A 20,917-nucleotide genomic window follows, 5' to 3' on the forward strand; every position below is an offset into this window, starting at 1 on the left:
CCATGTCCAGTTGTTCTTACCGCCCTGCTAAATAATTCTGAAATATTTCACCCCTAGCATTTCTTCAGAGAGCATGTGCATACTAATGCATCTTAAAATTGTTTATCAAGCTAATTTCTACCTTGATTTTCTACTCAGTGTACGGAAACCTGAACTTTCAAATATCTCCTTCCATCTGCTTCCCTTCTCCACCCATAATATTGGCATCCCCTAGTGGCACAGCCAAAGATAGGAACTCAGGGAGATCCTTTATTCTGTGCTTTTGTTCCCTCCCATCTTAAACTACCATTTCCTTATTGGTTTTTCTCGACACATATTGAAAGAATTTATCATCATTCCCCTCTTTTTAGAATGGCGAGACAAGTTTAGGCTTAAGTTCTAAAAAGCACATGGAGAAAAAAAATAAAGGACAAGTGTCATTGAAAGAGTCATTGAGTTAATGGGAAATTTTTTTATGGGATCGTCAGATAAGACTCCTATGAGGTGTATCGTTTACGTAGAAACTTGAAGATACTGAATGTGCTAGTGCTACAAAGAGAATTTTAGGCCAAGGGTGGGGCAGGTACAAGAAGTAGCAAAGAGGCCTGGGTATCTGGAGAGGAGTGAGAAATACTAGGGTATGAGGTCAGAGAGATACAAGCAGATAAGTAAGGCAGTACCTGCGATGCCCCCATAAGGACTTCAGAGGCTTTCACTCAGAGGGAGACAGAAAGCCATGGAGAATTTTTGAGCAGAAGAATCGTATGTTCTTTCCTGATTTTCAAATGATTACTTGTTTTGCTATGTTGATAATAGTCTGGGGCAGGGAAAAGGAGCAATAAAAGAATCCGAGAATAGAACGGAAGGCAGCTAGTACATAGTCCAGATGATACGGGGCGCTGGAATGGCCCAGGTAATAGTCTTGGACGTGATAAAAAGTGCTCAGATGTTGGATATGTTCTAAAGGAAGAACCGATAAGATTTGCACGTGGGAGTATAAGTGAAAGAGAGGAATGGTGAGAAATGACCATCTCTGTTCCAACTGGAATGTGGAGGTGCCATTAATTGAGAGGACAATGCCGCTAGGAAAAGCAGGTCGCAAAGTCAGGGCTGGTTTAAAACCAGGGGTTTTGTTTTGCTCTGTAGCATGGCACTCAAGAATCTCAGTGATCTGACCTCTGCCCATCAGAGAGGAAGAATGCGGGCCTTTCCTTGTCATTCCACAGTACTTTATCGCGAGGTCTTTTGGAACTTTTCTTCTTCTTGAGATGACGGACACTTGGAAATATCAGTTCTCTTTAGTAATTTCTCAATAACATGGCCAGGATTCACTAAGGAGAGATAGACAGGCGAGATGTTGTGTTGTTAACAGCCCGAAACATGTAAATCAGCATCCGGGATGCCAACAATTTCAATTCAAATAGATTTCTCACTGAGACTAAAATTTAAAACCCTATGGTTCTGTTTCTGTGTATCGGATTAATCAAGACATAAGGTTCGCTTTGTTCTCAATTCATAGGGCTCTCTCACTACCATTTTTTTTTCTTTGTTCCGATGGCTTAGCTGGTACAGAGAGAAGTGAGATCGATTCCTTCAGAAGCTCCGACGTGTTACCTGTGCTCGCTTCACACTCAACAACAGGATAACAGAAGGCAGAAGTGACGAAATAAAAGTCCTTTTGCCAGACGAGATCTCTACATCTCACTGCTGCCTGGGATGGTAAAATTATTCATATTTCAGGCGCCTCCATTAGGCATTCCTTATTCATAAACACAGAACTAACTCTCAGCTATTCAGGCGGGGAGAGACCATCAGTGAGGTTTCCCCGCCTTTATTACTAAGACATCCTATATCTAAAAGAAAGAACAAAAATATTATTTTTTAAAAAGCCCCTGTGTGTTGTATGTAAATCTACATTTTAAATTTTAGGCAAGCTACCTCCAACAAAACAAGGCTAACCAAACCTGGCTATGTCTTTTCAGAGAAGCAATCTGAACAAATGGACTAGGGCCAACTCTAACAGAGTGGTAATAACGGACTAAGATAACAACATCGATTCTTTGAGCCGTGGCCTTCTCAGATAGTTCTAATGTGCAGTGACACAGGTCCAGACTTGGAAAGCCCTAATAGACAAGACTAAGTGAGTATCAAAATGACTTGAGATGTTGCTCAGCTTAGAGGGAACAAGGAGCCCAGTCACTAAATAAACATGAACTGAGCTGAGCACGCAGCACAACTAAACGCTCATTTGCATGTGGGATTTAAACATCTGAAATGTTGACAAGGGAACACTTCAGAGACTCTGAGATGGGATCGTCATTATGACAAGAGGCGGTTTGTCTGAAGCACATCGGTCAGTGTCCCCAGCTCTGGAGAAGTCTCAGGTGGCGTCTGAGTATAAGTCAGAAATCATAGGTTCTCACCTCGCCTAGTGAATAGGGTTGTTAAAGAGCCTCTCCCCATTAGTCCTCTGAGGACCTGAGTTTCCTTGAGAGGTGGACAAAAACATTTCCTTCTTCCTTCTCTCCTTCCTTCTCTCCTTTCTCCTTCTCTTCTTTTCTCCCTTTTATACTCCCTCACTCAAAAAACCAGCTCGTTTTAGCTTTATATAAAACAATAGGCTTCTATTAAGTACCTCACAACTAAAGAATTGGGTTGGGGGCATGGTGTGACCATGACGATTGTGCAAGGATGCACTGCCATGTGGCAGCAAAGTTGTATAAATTTGAAGGTTCTCATGGTATTATGGAGATTGGATGACTTAGTTTGCTGAGGAGAGTTTAAAGAATATTTCTTGAAGGAGGTTAAATTATTAATAGAATTTATTTTGTAGAATCTCATTGGAAGAATTTAGTATAATGAAAGGCATTAAAGTCAAAAACGGTGTTTGTTAAAGGAGGATTAGCTGGTAGTTCGGTTTTGTAGAGCTTCAAGTGAGCGTTAGCATGCGGTAAGAAATATGGATTCATAGTTCGGTCGCTGTGCCTTGTCTGCTCTGAGTCCTTCTCCCCATGCTGGAAGGAGAGCAGAGGGTCCCATTTGGCCTGGCCTCTCTAGCCCTGTCCACTCAAACTTCTCCTCACTCTGAACCACAGAAAACTGGAACACAGACGGGGGTACCAAAGCCTGTCTCCAGGCTCCTGTAGAGAAATCCCTGACTAAATCACGCACATAAGGCAGTTTTTCCGCAATTGCATTGTCTGGACTTATCCAATAATATCCCTAAAACTGGTCCGCCTTAGTTCATAGGGGAAATTGAATTGATTTCTTTTGTAGTTTCTATAGATTTCCGAGAAGTATGGTTCTTCTGCGAAACAATAACGAAATGAAAGGCAACATGAACCATGCTGAATCTTCCGTTTGGAATGGAAGAAACAATTCAGTCACTGTTAATGATGCACGCAGTGGGATATTGTTGTTATTAATGCCAGATTATTCCCATCTCATACCAAACAGAGATCCAGTTTCTGGTAGATCTCAGACATTTTCTACTTTGCAGCTGAGTTTTATTTCTGTTATTCATTTCCTTTCACTTGGTACTGACTGACTGCTTTTTCTCTATGTGTGTTTTGAATATTAAGAGTGTTAGCGACTTAAAAAAAATATTGCTTCTGTCAGTTTCTAGCACACTGGTGTTGCACATCAGTGGTTTTTTCTTATTTCAATTCTTTTCTGGGAGACAAAATGTTGGTCTCATTGCTTTGTTCCAATCTTTGCTGTTCTCACATATATAATATTTCGAGTACAGTTATGTCTTTATTGCCTACTGCCTCATCTCATACGAATTCAAAAACAAGAAGTAAGGAGTCTAGATACTGGCTAGACTTTGAGGGTAGAAAAAAAGAGATGTGTCTGTAAAAAATAAATTATTACATACAAATATTAAAAATATCTTTATACTCTAATTTAAAACAAAGATAATAAGCATACAAAGAAATCGCAAAGTCAGTACATACTTCTCAAAAATAAAAGAGAGATGTGTCTGTGATATAAAATACCAGTGGGAAAACTTTAGCTACACCCTATAACCAACACGAATATCATTCCAACTTTTTCTAAAGAACGGCTCACATAGGCGGGGAAGACATGCAGAGACGAGAACACTGAGTGACTTTAAAGTCAGAAGAGTTTGTTTCAAATGCTCAAATCAGCTGTTAGCGGCAGCCTTGGGCCTGAATCTAAACTTTCTTAAATTTAAGTTTTATTATTCATAAAACCGAATTTTATTACTTCTAAATTCTTTCCTAAGGTTTTGTAGAGACCAGATGAGATAATGTGTACATAGCATTATTTGTTTCAGTATCTGTGAGTATCCACTGTATGCTGGGCACCATCATAGATGTGGGGTATACACAGATGCATGAGCCATAGGGCCTGTGTTAAACTCACATCCAGTCTCCCGGGGTTGGACAAATAAGTCTACAATACGATATCATGCTCTGAGTTTTGAGACAGAAAAACAAAAACAAAAACAAACACACACACACGGTGTGCCTTGAAAAATGGAGGGATAGCTTGTCTAGCCATCAGCAGTGACTTTTTAAACAGGTGACACTTGAACTCACTATTGAAGGCCAAGCAACCTGAAGTAGTTTAAGCTGTGTGTGAGGAATGATTGGCATAATAAAAATCGGAGGCCAACGGGGACCGCTCATACTTTAATGTGGGTTGAATGGAAGGCGTGGAAGGATCGGGGTGGGGGTGGTGGCGACGCCTCCGGGTTTCTGGCCTCCCTGGACTGGCTGGCTGTCCTTCCGCCATGAGGGAGGTCATCGGTTGTGCCCCGTCTATGTCTCCCTCCTGCCGGTACTACTTTAAAGCTCAGTTTAGTCACCCTCCTTCTGGGAACCCTATGCGACCCTAACAGAATGCACAGCCTTAGCAAAATGGAGACGAGGAGGCTCCGGCGATCGCTTACAAATCTCCATTCGCACAGACGCACGTAAAGCACAGAAGCCTGCGGATTCAACTTCTGCTCTTTAGAACTCTCTGGGTGGAAGAGTAGATGAGTCGACAAATACCGTGAGTCCTCACTCATTGGCATGGATAGGTTCTGGGACTTTAAGCAAAACGACGTATAACAGAACCAATTTCACCACAGGCTAATTGATATAAACAAGAGTTAAGCTTCTGTAGCATCTCATCAATGATATAATGAAACGACATTGAACAAAACATTATTCTAGGACCTGCTATACTTTCTACCACCTTAATGGCAGAGCCGGTGTATCTAGTGTTCTAAGCATCAGTTGACAGCAAAACAAAATGAACAAACAAACAAACAAAAACTCAGATTAATAATCCATTTGAAATACATATGTGCCAGAAACTGGCTAGGGAGAATCCACGAAACATGTATTATTATGCATTGTTCATACATATGCTCAGGCACAAACCTTCAGATACGAAATAATTCACCCTGAAGGCAGAATAGTCTTCCTGGCTGCACGTGTCTGCTGGTGTGAAGGTAACAGATATAATTCAGACAAGGATCCTCCGACTAAAATAAATAGCATTTTCACTGATTTTAAAATAGAAAACAGATACAAAGGACATCAATTTCAGAAGCCACAGAGAAGGAAAACAAAGCAAAATAAAAAAACACACAATATGAATTCTTTACATTGCTAAGAAAATAAACATAGCTAAGAAGAAGGAAAATAAAAGTGACCTTTGGGTGAAAACCCGAGGAATAAAGCTTTCTACGTCTTGCGTTTCCATTTTAATGTTAAAAAGGCAAGAACAATAAAAATAGGCTGTCTTAAATGTCATGGTTTATTGTCAGCAGTATCCATGTCAAACATATGTCTCTGTTTTATAGCATGGGGACGAGTAAACAATGCTGACTGCTCATCTGTAGAGCATAGAAAAGGCAGTATGCTAGCTAGCAAAGGCTGGGCTGCTTTGTGCTGTTATTAGTGACGATATTTTCCAAATTAGTTTTGGAAGGCATGAGTATAAAGAGAGGCGATCTAATTTTTTTTTTTTTAATTCTTCTCAAAGAAAACTGTGTGAAAAAAGTCATTAATTTGTTAAAGGTATTAAAACAAGGGTCTATTCATTCTAATAAGTATGACCTAACCAAGTTGTTAATAGAGCCATTACTGGAATAAATCCTTCCAATGGTCTGGGAAATAATTTGGCCTGTTTTTTTTTTTTTCTTAATTGAATGAAATAAGGAGAAGGAGGCAAATTGGGAAAAAGCATGGAACTTTCTCTAATCATAGAAGAACAGATATTAAAGAATGATGCAGAGTCACTCTTCTGGTATAGAGGAAATGTAATTGTAGGGGTTGAAGTGCATTTTTCACATGTGTAGTTGTCTGTGCTCTGAACTTGTCTAATAAATGGGTCCTAAGCAGTGCCTATCACTGGGTGGTATCCTTCATCCGATCAGCTAATATGAGTTTCCCGGACTGTGACTCGTGGACATGCCCTGCTTGTTCCTGACCCCCGTTTTCCCATAGGCTACACCGGTGCATCTGGGATACAGGATGTACTCCTTATGGGCCAGAAGCAAGATATAAGGACCAATGGAAAGTGTTCTATTACCAAAAGACGCCTGTTAGCAATTGGATACAGCAGCTCAAACTGAAGGCCTCCTCTCCACATGGAATACTCCGAGATAAGGGGCATGTTTTGCCAATCCAACATCATTATCCTGATGATGCCTGTTCCATGATTTGAAAGCACTGAGAGAACACTAATATCCTGGGGGCATTTCTGAATTGTTCTGCACGTCCACTCTAAAACACTAATATTAAATGTTTCATATGTAAATGATGATGATAATGTTTGCCGTTATTATTTATTCTCTATTATTGTCTGGATGCCAACTGGCTATATCAGTGACTAGATAACATGGGAGGTAATTTTTTGAAAACTGAAAAATGTTAGCAAATACTCACTCTTGATTTAACAAGTCATCCAACATAGAAGCAGTGAGTATCTGAATTTTAAAATGGGTAAAATAATATATGCAAGAAATATGATTCAATATACTTACTCGTTTGTTCAGAAAATATTCTTTGAGTGTCAAACACGTGTTATATGTACTGTGTTAACAATAAAGTGCTTTGAGATTGCGTGAAGGATGATGTTTTAAGATGAATATTTCTGATATGGTACAAATCATCCACATAAATTCTCTACCTTCTTGGCAGAGATGTGAAAAATATTAAAGCCTCTCTTTGAATAAAATTGGAAAATAGCAAAGGGATAATTAAACATTCAATCTCCAAAATATACCATTGACATATATTCTGGAATGGTTTAGAAAGGAAAATTCAACCTGTAAAAAGTTTATTGGATAAATGTATTCTCCCAGATAACCTATTTTCAAAGTTATTTAATAGGCAGTATCTCTGTGCGCAGAGGATGAAATGGTATAGATCACTGAGAATCTGTAGTTGTCCATCAAGATCAAGGCCAAGAAATTATGATTAATCTTGGCTATAAGGTGAGGGTGTTCAGAGATGACAGGTTCCTAGGGATCATCTAGTCCAAGTTTCTCATTACAGAAGTGAGATAATTGAGAAAATTAAAAAAAAAAGAAAAAGAGGAAATGGCTCAAGATCTCTCCTAGGGCAAAAGGGAAATCTAGTTCCTGCATCAACAAATCTACGAAGTTATATTTATTCTGTACGTCTTCTCAGAATAAATATTTATTTAAATATATTTCTCGCTAGTTCAGAGGTAAAGTTTTCTCACCCAAAGAGGTCTTGAACTTTATAGGACAAGTACCAAATAGCATGGTTTTCAATATCGTGTGTAAAGCAACATGACAAATCAGATATTACGAAGATATATTACAAATATGTTGACTAATTGTTCATAGTTTTCCCACTCTTATAGACAATCAACTCTTCATACTGTGAAATAAGTGTTCAAAAATGAATATTTCATATTTGCCAATAAAAATGCTAAACAAGTTAAAAATATATGCTACAATAACTTAAAAAAATAAAATTAATATTCCAGAGACAGTTCAAAGATGGTCGCAGTGTTTAATGTAATAACACTGATTCTAATCCAGCTGATAATTTTCTCAGTGGCAAATATGAAGATATTTGATACAAACCTACCAAAATAGCAACTTCCTTTAACAAAAAAGTTCTCTATCTCAAATGCCCCAAACTGGAAACTGTCTTTAATTATTTCTAGTTTCTCTGCTAAATCCCACATCACCAACCATGCTGCTATTATCAAAGTACCTTTAAAAGCAGTACATTCAGAAATGCAGTAGTGAACCTATGGGACACAATTGTCCTTCTAAGCATATTAAACAAATCCCTTTGAAAACCCTTGATGTGCAGTGTTTCGCTAAATTTGGAAAGCATCTCCGGAAAGTCCAAGTGCGTTCTGCCTGCCCTAAAGACACTCCCCGATGAAGACGGTCTTTCTGATTTCCCTAGAGAGGATGTCCCAGCATGGGCATTGGCCTGACTGATGTGGTTGCGGAAATGTATATTATTATGTGTGCGCGCAGAGCATGCACTAACATCACGCACCATGGGAAACAGTGTTCTGTGAGAAACTCTAAAAGACCCAGCAGAGGTATCTATGGGGAACACAAAAGTAGGTATTAAAATTCCAATGTAAAATTGGATGCTACAGCAGAAAAATGGCAACATCATTTGCAAATTTAAAAGGCCTGTCTAAACACATTTAGGAGTCATTCCACGGTGAATATGCTTCTATTGTTTTTAACAAATGTCGATCGTACAGATGTATCATTTGTTATGCATTTAATTTTTGAAAACTTCCAGCAAGCCAAAAATTTTGATTTATATTTGAGAATTAAAGTAAAAAGAACACATTAAAACTAACAATGTTAGTTAGATGGCGACTCTCATGGAGTTGGAAAGGTGACTACAAAGACCTCCTGATGGCTTTAGAAAAAAATCATTTAAACTACATATTTTTAAAAATATATAATTCACAGGGCTGAGAGGAAAAACATATGTATGTATTTTTTTTTTATTCTTGCTGATGTCCAGGGCAATTCTTTGTAGCTTTTCTGAAGATCGTAAAGTTAATAAATATTATATTGGAGTCTATAAAACTTAATTCAAATGATAGAAAGATAATAAGAACAAAATAACACTTTAAAATCAAAGACATAAATTCTTTCATTTGAATCGAAAGGAATTTGAGGTGAAAAGACTTAGAGATCATTTAAGTAAATGTTAAGTCCAATTATGCAAAACTCATTAAAATATTTTAAATGCCATTTTATTAATCTTGCAATTATTATAATATCGCTTTTTAAAATTTAAAATGTCTTTATTTATATGGTAAATACTGTTTCCTACTAAAAAAAGATGACTTCTGTCTTTCGATCAGTCAAGCTTAGCTAGAAAATTCACTTTTTAATATCACATGTTGACATGATAGAGGATGTAGGATGCAAAAATCAATTTAATAGGCATTATTAAATAATTTTGAACATATGTAGTATCTTGAATAAATGATTAAAATTAAACGTGGGCACATAATATTCTGTCTATATCAATGAGCTTGACAGAAGATGTGTTTGCACTAATTTCTGGTAAATACCACTTTTCTTTTTTTTCTTAGATGATGATGGGGAAATACAGTGGCAAATACACAAATTCTAGCAATTGCTTTTTAGGAAGGCATTGTTTTTGTAATAATGAGGCTATTTTATTCACATTCTTTAAAATATTAACATCTATGTTATAGGTTTTAATACCTGAGGGTAATCGATGGCAAAGAGACTAATATTTAAATGCAACACAGTTTGTGTAGATGATCTCATTTGGTCTTCACCACAGCTCTCTTCAACTGTAGAATAGATTCCATGTTCAAATATAAAGAGGAGGCCCAGATCTCTAAGATTACCCCAGTATAATCATTAATGGAATTCTTTCACTGTCAAAAGTTTCTGGTTTGGATGATAAGTTACATAGTAACCACAGAAATCAGGAAATGGAGATGCAGAAAGTTTAAATAATTGACTAATATCATATTCACCCCCGGTTGATTCTGTATGGCAACCTCGTTATGCATGAATACAAGTCATTCTCTTTCCACGGCTCAGCACTGCGTCAGAGCCAGACCAGCAGGTGTTTTCAGTAGAGCAATTCGGAGATGAAGAAGTATAGCCTGTCCAAATAGGAATGTCAAATATCCTGAAATGCTACATTAGAAAAATCAGCCCTCTGGATTTTTCTACTCCCGTGGATTTACTCTGAAAAGGCGAATGCTCCTAGGAGAAGTAGCACTTCGATCAATGAATTCATACCAAAGTAATAAAGCATCATCAGTGAGCAGGAAAGGAGCAGATTAAGAGAAATACTGGGTGAGTAGTAGAGGCTGGAGAAGGGATGGAGGGGAACAAGTGGAATGAAATCAGCCAACGTGGATGGGAGCTCGCCAGCTGGGAGCTTCGGTCTATTTCATGATTTAAGCCTTGATGTTACAGATGAAGGGAAGAGCTTCCTGCTAAAGGTTAAGAACATGCTTGATCTGGAAGATTCTGGCTGCCAGGAGTGGGCAATACGGAACAGAGGAGTGAATCAGGAACTAGAGAGAGCAGAAGAGCACCAGCAGGAGAGGCACAAAGAGGGACAATGATGATGGCTTTTCCCAATCTACAGCCACGAATGGGTCATCGATTGGGATACAGTTAATTAGGTTATTAATGGGTTAGTATTATCAGCTACAGTTCTGGGTTTCATTAGTTGTGACAGATCTTTTAATATCTAAAGCAGAAAAGGAGAGAAAGACTAGAAAGAGGGAAAGGAGGTGTTTTACAAACTGAGGGACAAGAGAATTACAACGGAGGAAAGAAAAATTTGCTTTCCGGGAGAAGCATGAAGAGACCTCTGAAGAGCAGAGTAAGTGTGACTATTCCTTGAGCCACCTAGGAGCCTGCAAGAGGAGGGGCAGCATGTGTGAGGCCATGCGAAATGAAGAAGAGGCTGGCATTATGCTAATTACTAAAGCTCCCCCTCGGACAACAGGAAGCAGACAATGAAATAAGCGATGATTTGCCCAGGCCAAGGCATCAAGGCACAGTGGTAATTATTAACTTCAGCGGTATCTTTTCAGGGAAGGCAAAGGCTATAGTTGTTTTTTAAGACACAAGTGTGAATGTTAAGAGATCTGCTCCAGCAGTCTCTCCAGGTGTGTTATACACCTAGTCCTCCCAGAAGTGATCATCAATTATGTAGTCTAGAAAAGCAATCTGTTCTCTCTGCTGGAGGAAATAAAGGTTAAATCACTTCAAAAAACACCGCCAACAACTCTCTGCCCTTTGGTTTAATAGAGAAGACGACAGGTTTCTGAAATGGGAAGAATTATCCAGGAAGCAAAATTAAAAAAGAAAAAGTCTCTGGGGAGCAGAGAGCACTGAAGGGTCCGCCAAAGAAACCTAAATGGCAAGAGGGTGAAAAGGAAGAGAATTATTCCAGATGTACATCGCTCTAGAAGCTCTGGGCTTTCTAACTGGGTTGCTCTGGCTATTCTATATAAGTATAAGTCAAATTTAACTCAAACCTCCGCCTCTTTTCGGGTTCTGTCTTTGGGCTGATTCGAATGCAGCACTGATACTGCTTCATCTGGCTTCAGTGAGGGGTCTGAAGAAAAGACACGATTCCAGTCCCCGAACACTGCTTCCCACCTATGCCACTTGGGAACCCAAAGTGTCGACTCTCCGTTTATGTCTTCTTGGGTTTCCGTATTTATCATTTTACTCCGTAAAATGGGGAGAGTGATCACTGGTTTTCATCAGGAATTCTTCAGTAACCACATGCACTTAAATGTGACTATTAGAATTAGAGAGGTACTTTCACAGACTCAGGCAAAGGTGCAGCCAGAGGTTATGGCACATGGGAACGAGGGACCTGAAGGAGAATAAGCATGAGACCGGGACTCATCCTTCTGTGCGGAGCCACACGATCTCACAGTTTCCTTCTTCACTAGCAACTGCTTCACTTCTCTCTTCCTGTCTGATTTTCACATGGCCCACTGTGGTTTCCCACAGCCCTCCCAGGTCCCAAATCTATATCACATAACCATAAAACAGAGATTCTGATGGCATCAGTTGAGATCACGAGTTCTATCTAACCACTCGTGGTTAGTGGAGGGAGAAGAGGATCATGTGGTTGAGTGGCTGTCCCTTTGGGCCATAGAAAAAGGATGGTTTCTACAAGAGGCACATGAAGTAGAAAATTGAAAGTCTGGCAAAAGAAATGACGGGCATCTTTAACCTAACATTCTATCTGTCAACGTTGCTGTGAAGATCAAGGGACATTTAGAACACATATTAAGACACATATTTAGAACACATATTAAGGTGTTTTCTAACCTGTAAAATACCATGTAAATGTAAGGCAGTAGATAACTTATACAAAACTCTCAAAGGTTTAGTATCTGTGCTACCCTTTGAAAAAAATAACTTATCAATTACCGTTGACTCAGAATGACACGAGACTGAGAAACCATCAATGAATTAAGAATGTGGAGATAAACTCAGAATACAGGTCATAGGAAGTAGATATTGTTCTAAGACAAACAAAAAAACAAAAACTTAAGGTATTAGAGAATTATGAGGATTTTCCACTTAAATGTCATATTTCTCCACGGTTTGTCATATACTGGTCTCCAACATCAAGGTTGTAGCAGATAGATTTGTATTGTGGGGATCTAAAAATTAAATTAAATTTTATAAATATATTTCCATCTATTATCTGAATGTATATTTGCATTTATACTCTATTTCTCTATGCATTCATTAACTATCTCTCCCAAATGTATTTGAGGAATATAATTTAAATAATTGGTAAAAGCTAAAGCCCATGTTTATCAACATAATGTTCAACTGAATTTGTTCTTTTCTGTATTTGTATAATTAGTAAGTTATATCCTTTTACCCTCTGTGTTAGTCTATGAGCTTCCTGCTTCAGATGCTTATATGATGTATACATATCAGACGATTCTTGCCAACAGTGAAGTAAGAAAATATAACTCTAGCATTCCCAGGTGCCCTTATATTTATCTTTTCTTTTCTCCCTTTAGATATCAGATTAAACAAACAAACAAACAAACAAACCCCCAAGAAACAGCTAATTAATACTACTTTTAAATCAAAACTGTATTTTAAAATGTCTATCACTCTACCTTTGCCTGTGGATGTCCTTCACCAAGTCTTTTGATTGAGTAAAGTGTCTTCATACGCCTGTAAATCTCTATATTATTCTGTATACATTATTCTCTCTTCATTTTACCTATTTCCTTCTCCCCTTTGGTCTGTCTGAATCTCTGATTATCTATTTATCTCTTTTCTGATGTCATTTTTTTTTCTTTCTTTCTCTCTTCTTTCTTCCCCAACCCACTCTTTTGAGTTTTCTCCTGTTTCATATTTTTCACCTTTATTTATGTTTCTTTCTTCTCTCCAGTTTTCACTTCTATATTTATTCATTTTTGCTTTTCCTGATTTGGCTGTGATTGAGTTTAGTATTTCCTGGTTTATTGAATAAAAATGATTGTCCTTGTTGGTTGATTCTTATTGATCCAAGAAAATATTATTTCTTCCCTTTTTAAGTTGCCATTCATTGATATTTGTATCAGTGCTCCTTTGAAGCAAAAGAGTTTTAAATTTCTGTCTTTAATCATTTTTTTTTATTCTTTGTGAACAGCTATCTACTTTGAAATTACCATTTACTAATTAATACCATAACTTTAAAGTCCAAAACTCAAATTTTAGTTGCAAATGTATAACTATTTTTCACACAACTTTATAATAAAGCTAAATTCTGGGTGCTAGGGGAAGAAATTGCAAAGTGTCATATTTTTTCATCCTTCATTTTCAACTGAAATTAAGTTGTATGTCAACGAAAAGGAAAAAATGCAGTGAATACAAAGTAGTCTTTTTTATGCATTGTTCCTATGTTTGGAGTCAATTCTTTCAACAACTTTTAAATGATTTTCTGATTAACAAGAATCTCCTTAACTCAAGAATTTTTACACCATTTTGAATTCTTTGTCCCATGCAACTCCAAAAATTCTTCTTCTTTAATTTACCATTTCTTTCTTCAAGCCCAATCTTTGACTCTCTAATAGTGGCTGCAGAAGAGGTTTATGGTACCTATGTGTCTGTTAGCAGAGTGTGAAGAATGATTTTGGGTGCCTGCTAATTGCTGCTGCGCAATAAATTATATTTTAGAAATATAGCTGTAAACACAGCATGTTCTCTTTGAAAACATTTGTCAACATGGAAATAAAAGTGGACTTACCCCCTCGCTTGTTGATTTTGGCATAGCCAGGAGAATAGCTCGCAGACATAGAGGACGAGCTGTTGAAAGCCACATGGGAGAGTCCAGACACAAGTGGTTCATCACATTTTTCTGAAAAGAAAAGACAGAGACAGATTCACAAAAGATCTTTAAATAACGACTGGCTTCTTTTTGTTAAAATAATTACTGACTATATCACAAATTTTAAGATTTGTGATACGACATTTAGCAAATGATCAGAATTTCGGCAACTCGACTTCAATAATTCTAAAGATCACAGGAACAATTTAAACAACCCTCTGCTTTTCAAGAGTATGACAAAGTGCTTCATTCCCCAGGGACTCAAGTCAGACCTGCCATCTCAGAATCGTGAGGGACGCTGAGGTTGTTTACTTAACAAGCTCTGGAATCTAGCCTCTCCTGGCCATCTCAGCTATTTATTCGGTTATTCATTATAGAAATAGAAGATGAGAAACGTTGAGATCAGAGGAGGGAAGACTATGAGGAATCCTACCAAAGCTAAAAGACTAAGAAGAATGTGTCAGTAAGGGAGAACACAAAATAATCACCAACTTGAAAATCATCTGAAAAATTAGTCGGTTCCCATCGACCTTGAACAGTCAACTGCACTGGAACCAGGTGATCCTTCAGTTCTGTTCCTCACCTGGCTTCCACAATGCCACTCATTTTTCTTGCCCTCCTTCCTCCCTACCAGCTTGTTTTCCAATTCCTTTGATGGGTCTTTCTCATTTTCCTCATGTCTAAACATTAAAGTACCCAGGACTCAGCTCTTGGGTCTCTTCGCGGTCGACTCTTGCTCTCCGAGAGACTGTACGTGTCAAGGCCGTACAGTCTTCTCACACTGGACTGTCCCCAACACTACCACCTCCCTTTGCCCGGCTGTCAGCGATCAGAAGTGACATCTTCCTGCGTCCTCCCTTGTTGCTCCATAGACCTTCTGCACAGAGCAGCCAAAAGGATACTTTTTAAAAATATAAGTTGGTCATGTGGCTCCTCTGCTCAATCACTCAGAATGAAGTCAGAAGCCCTCCAACTGCTCGCAGTGGCCACTGCACCAGCCACACCTTCCCTCATCCTTGTCCCCTCCTGTCTAGCCACCATGGCCCGCTTCCCCTTCCTTCAACAGCAGGACTGCCCCTGCCACAGGATTTCACGATTGCCATTCCAGCTACCAAGAGGCTCAGCCCTCACCTCCCCCAGGCTCTGCTCGGTGTCACCTTTCATTGCTGCAGACAAGCTTTCCTAGCAAAAGAGCATGATGCTGCCATCACCCACTATCCCCACATCTGGCCTTATTTTCCTTCGTAGCATTAAAAGCTATCTGACATGTTACGTTTTGACTCATTTAATTGTTTAGTCGCCATTCTCTCCCATGAGACTGGAGAAGCTCTATGGGAATAAAGTTTTTGATAATTTGCTTATGCTTACTCTTTAGGAATCTGAACCGCACCTGGCATTTGGCATACACTCTAAAAACATTTGAAGGATGAATGAATGGATAAAAATAAGAACAACTAGGCCTAATCTCAGAGTGCGGAGGCACACTGTTCATTTACAATGTGGCACAATACCTAATTTTTAGAGATGTGGTTTTAAAATCCCAATAAATGTTTACACGTGCTTAGTACTCTTTAATAAGACAGAGAATAACACTGGATATTCTAGAATGCTATTCCAGATATTTATAAACAGAAAAAATCAAAACAAAACTAGCCATAGAAAGAATGAACTAGTTTTCTTGAAAAGTCACTCAAGTGAATTGTCTCCAATGATATTGGAGAAATAAATTATTATTCATCATCTCATCACTCCAGTGTGTACACATTTGAAGTTAATATGAACAAATCCATCCCTGTAAAACATTGTTAGATTTTTTATTTTTCTTACTTATACCACAAATGCCTCTGGGAAAATATGGCATGTGTGTATGACTACATTCCCCAGAAAGAAAATGTAAAAGAAAAAAAATATGACCATAAAACTTATTTTAAATGTATCAGTTAACAAAGTAGGCATCTAAAGTAAAAGATTTCATATTAATTGTTTTGAAATACACAATTCAATTTAGCTACTAGTAAGCACAAATATAAAACCTTGATTTCCTATCTTCCTCTCTTCCGAGTCTAATTTTTTACACTCTTTTGACATAGTTCTGAATTTAATTTGAGCAATCCTTACTTCTAAAGTTCCCATTAAATTAAGAATGTGCTGATGTTCATTCATTTTCCTTTTATTCTTTCCGCTATGCATCCAGTGCCTATGCTGTTTCAGGCACAGGAAATGCAGCCGTAAGTGAAACTGATGACATTCCTGTCCTATGGAACTTTATCTTAGAGGGAAAAAAAAACAAAACAAAACCAGACTAAAAACTAAAAGGTAAATTTATATTATGAGATGGTGATTAAATACTACAGAGATATTGAATAAGGCAGAGGGGGCGGGGAGTTTGGCGGGGTGGAGGTTGAGGGTGCTGTGTTTTGCTGTCTGGTAAAGCAAAGTCACTTTGATCAGGTGACACATCTGAGCTGTGATCAGAAGGAAGTGAGGAGGGGGTGAGCCCTGTGAGAAGTCAATGGGATTATGCTAGGAGGAAATTGTTCTAGTCCAAATCTGCTCAATAGGGTAATATTATATTAATGAATAATACATCTTCCAAAAGGAAGTATCCCATGCATACACATTGTCACACTGAAAGTAATTAAAAAGAAGTTGGTGAATAACTAACAATCCATCAGCTAATTTAAATTTAGAACTTAAATATAGCATTTATGAAACCTGAAGACATGTTTTTTGAAAATTTGACTTCCGTAATAAATTGATCATCTTTATAATAAATTAAATTTTTTTCCTAATTTAAAAAATGATGTAATTCAGAATGATAAAACTAGAATGTAATTGGACTCAAGAAAGATAAGCATATAAGAGATTATTTGCTTTTTTAAAAAAGGTGGCTGTTAGGATATGGAAGCAACCGGAATGTCCTACGATAGATGATTGGCTAAAGAAGCTGTGGTACATATATACGATGGAATATTACTCAGCCACAAGAAGAGGTGAAATAGTACCATTTGTGACAACATGGATGGACCTTGAGATAATCATGGTAAGCGAAATAAGCCAAACGGAAAAAGTTGAAAATCACATGATATCACTTATATGTGGGATATAAAACTAAAAGCAACAAACAAACAGGACAAACAAACAGAGACCCATGGACATGGACCATAGATTTGTGGTTAACAGAGGGGAGGGGGGAGGTAAATGAGGTAAAAGGGGTCAAATATTTGGTGACAGAAAGAAATCTAACTATGAGAGGTGAACACAGTGTAAATATATATATGTCTCACTGTTAGAATGTGCAGTTCAAACTTACTGGATTTTGTTAACCAATGTCACCATAAAAAATTAATTAATTAACTAATTAATTAAAAAAATAAAAAGGTGGCTGTAAAATTATCAGAATTTAAGCATTGTCAATCTTACATTCTTATAAGTTGAGACATGATCTATAACCATACAATTAAGTAAGAAAAATGCTACATGCATTATATGTTTTCCTGGAAGACTTTAACCACAAATACTTATTGAGATCTTACTCTGCTTGTAACATTCTAACCACTTTTAGCAATTAAAAATATATATACATATATCTATGTATCTATCTTTCTGTCTCATCTCTGTCTCTGTCTCTGTATCTATCTCTATGTCTATTTCTATCTCTATCTCTATATATTGTCCACTCCCCCATGACAGGTAATAATATATACACCCATGTAAAGTAATTAAACATGAAACAAGAGAATAATACAGTTTGTAATTCAATGCTGAATAGAATATTATCAAATACTGAAAGTCATAAATTAAAACGCAGGGCTGTTGTTTAGGTGAGTTGCTTATCAGTCTTAGCTCCATCATAATTGTATGACCTTGAGTATGTTAATTAACCTCCTCCTACAGATGACTCACACGGAATATGAGAAAATAAGCTAAGTTTCTCTTGAGCACTAAAAAGTTCAAGCACTATCATCTATAGGAGTAACAATGTCCTACAGGCCAAATCCAGCCCATTGCTTGCTTTTGTAAATAAAGTTTTATTGGAGTACAGCTATGCTCACTCACTGATATATTGTTTAGGACGGCATTCATATAACAGTGGAATGTCACAAAAGACACCACATGGCCTCCAAAACTAAAACATTTACTATCTGACATTTTAAAGAAAAAGTTTCCCAACCTCTGGTCTAGTATAACAAATATCCAGGAAAGAGAATGATTAATAATCACTTATGGTATTGGGTAACATACGGATAATGAATAGAACCTGAAGAATCGAAGGACTACAGACAGGTGAAAAAAGGGTTAAGAATATTCTAGAAAGAGGGAGCAAAACCATGGAGGCCACGGGGGGAATAAAATCTCCCAGAGATGGTTGTAGTAGCGCTCCACGAATGCACATACATGCATGTGCACATACATGCACATATTATGAAGAACTATCCATTTTTAATTCCGACAAGTTAATAAAAGTTATTACACATTACAGATTCCCACAAGTCAGTTTGCTTGTCGTGTTAGAATGTGTCACGATATTCTGCACTCTTAAATAGTAGGAAATCAAGCAAATTCCTAGAGAAAGTGGAGAGAGAGGTAGAGATAGAGGTAGAGATAGAAATAGAGATAGAGATATATATACATATATATACATAGAGAGAGAGAGAGAGGGAGGGAGAGAGAGAGGGAGGGAGGGAGGGAGAGGGAGAGAAGGAGAGCTTGAGAAGGAGGGAGGTGGTGGTGGTGGGGGGGGAGAGAGAGAGAGAGAGAGAGAGAGAGAGAGAGAGGAGAGAGAGAGAGATAGGGAGAGAGAGAGAGAAACACACAAGCATTTAAAACAGTTTTGTATGGTATTTTCCCATAGTGGGATGTCTTCCAAAACTGCAGCCACAGACAGAGTTCCAGCAAATATTCGGTCTCTGGTATTCTTTCCTTCCAGAGACTCGTGGATGAAAACTACAGGAACAGATGGGCTTGAGTTTTATTTTCACACGATTTCGGTCAGTCAGGAAGGCCGACTAGCCATAAGAATTCTGCACGAGTTCGATGACCAGTGACGGCTGTCGCCCTTCACCTAAGAGAGCATGGCCAGGGAGGGGCTGTTGTTGGTGAGAGGTGTGGGCAGGAGTCCACGAGGTCAAAGGACATCAGAACACACATAATTGCATTAGAGGTGGCATTCAAATGTATCTCTGATTAAAATAACGTGGGAAAATTTCACAATATCTTTTAAAATTATGGCACTTAAAATATATGTTTTATATCAGGGGTCCTCGACCCCTGGGCTGTGGACCGGTACCAGTCTGTGGTCTGCTGGGAACCGGCCGTACAGCAGGAGGTGAGCGGCTGGCAGTGAGCGAGCTTCATCTGTATTTGCAGCCGCTCCCCAGCACCAGCATCACCGCCTCAGCTCCGCCTTGGATCATCAGGTGTTAGATGCTCATAGGAGCACCCGTCCCTGGTGCCACAAAGGTTGGGGCCCTCTGTTTTACATCACACATTTGGAAACCTACACCTAATAGACAGAAAACAATTAAAGACAGCCAAGGACTCCAGAACCAAACACTGCTATCAGGACAGGATTCCTAGCAACATCTTCATTGACACTTTAGAAAAATTGCCATTGTGAAAGGCATGTTCTCAGAGGGATGCACCGCTCCACGGTCTCCTTGCTTCCTGTGCATTCAATCCCTACCTTCTGAAGCCGGAGCTACACTGCCTCAGGTGTTATGGCCATTCCTCTCCAGGGTCAAAGCATATTAACGAGGCCAGACTTCCCTCTGAACTCTCTGGCTCCAATCAACAGGCTCCTACCTTACTCCTCATGGCCAAAACCATCCTGAAGTACAAGCTGAAGAGCTGTGCTGATCTCGTTCTTGATTCTGCCAGTGGTGTCTCTGGGCTTCCCAGAGGTCTTCTCCTGGTGTTCATTTCAGGGTCTGGAGTCTCAAAGAATACATCTCGTCTCCTGTTCCTGTGTTTCCTTATTTCTGTCTGCCCACCCACATGCCTGACTATTGTCAACCACTGCATTCACCAGTCTGAGTGCGAAACTGCCCGTGTACCCACCTGATGTGTACTGTGTCCCACCTACCGCTCACTACATTATTCCCTGATACCATTCATCTGACTCCTTATAGAGACCATGAGCTCATGACTCAGGCGCTTCCTGAATCATCACTTAGATAAAGAGAGCCCCTTAAGGCGCTCATAAAATATAAGTAGCCTCTCTTCCCATACTCTGACCAAGAGAGGGCTTGTATAAGATCTGCTACATCTATATTTCCCAAGACTACGATTCTTGTTTTGTAATTATTTTTTTTTTCAAGAAAGAAGAAAGGAAGGAAAGAAAGGAAGGAGAGAGAAAAGAAGGAAGGAAGGAAGGAAGGAAGGAAGGAAGGAAGGAAGGAAGGAAGGAGGGAGGGAGGGAGGGAGGGAGGGAGGAGAGGGAAAAAGAAAGATGTAGCACTAACAACTTTACGATCTGTTTATAGCTGTGGCAGGCTCATTATTTTCACTCCCCATAAGCCTGGGCAGCTGGTTACAGGATTTTTTGTTTTGATGCACTTATAAAAATGGTGCTTTGTCTTTTCTCAGCACACATT

At 38.6% G+C, this 20,917-nt stretch overlaps 1 protein-coding gene across 1 annotated transcript in view; it reads right to left on the reverse strand.

Annotated features, from left to right (window-relative positions):
• The window catches only part of CNTNAP2 (contactin associated protein like 2), a 1,631,342-nt gene that overhangs the window by 1,095,522 nt on the left and 514,903 nt on the right, over positions 1–20,917 (reverse strand). Inside the window, exon 2 of the mRNA XM_025039033.1 lies at positions 14,241–14,351. Within this exon, the coding sequence (XP_024894801.1) occupies positions 14,241–14,289 (49 nt within the window). The 5' untranslated portion in view covers positions 14,290–14,351. The remainder of the gene's footprint in view (positions 1–14,240; positions 14,352–20,917) is intronic.

The sequence above is a fragment of the Pteropus alecto genome, unplaced genomic scaffold, assembly GCF_000325575.1.
Source record: "Pteropus alecto unplaced genomic scaffold, ASM32557v1 scaffold48, whole genome shotgun sequence".
Taxonomy (NCBI): Eukaryota; Metazoa; Chordata; class Mammalia; order Chiroptera; family Pteropodidae; genus Pteropus; species Pteropus alecto.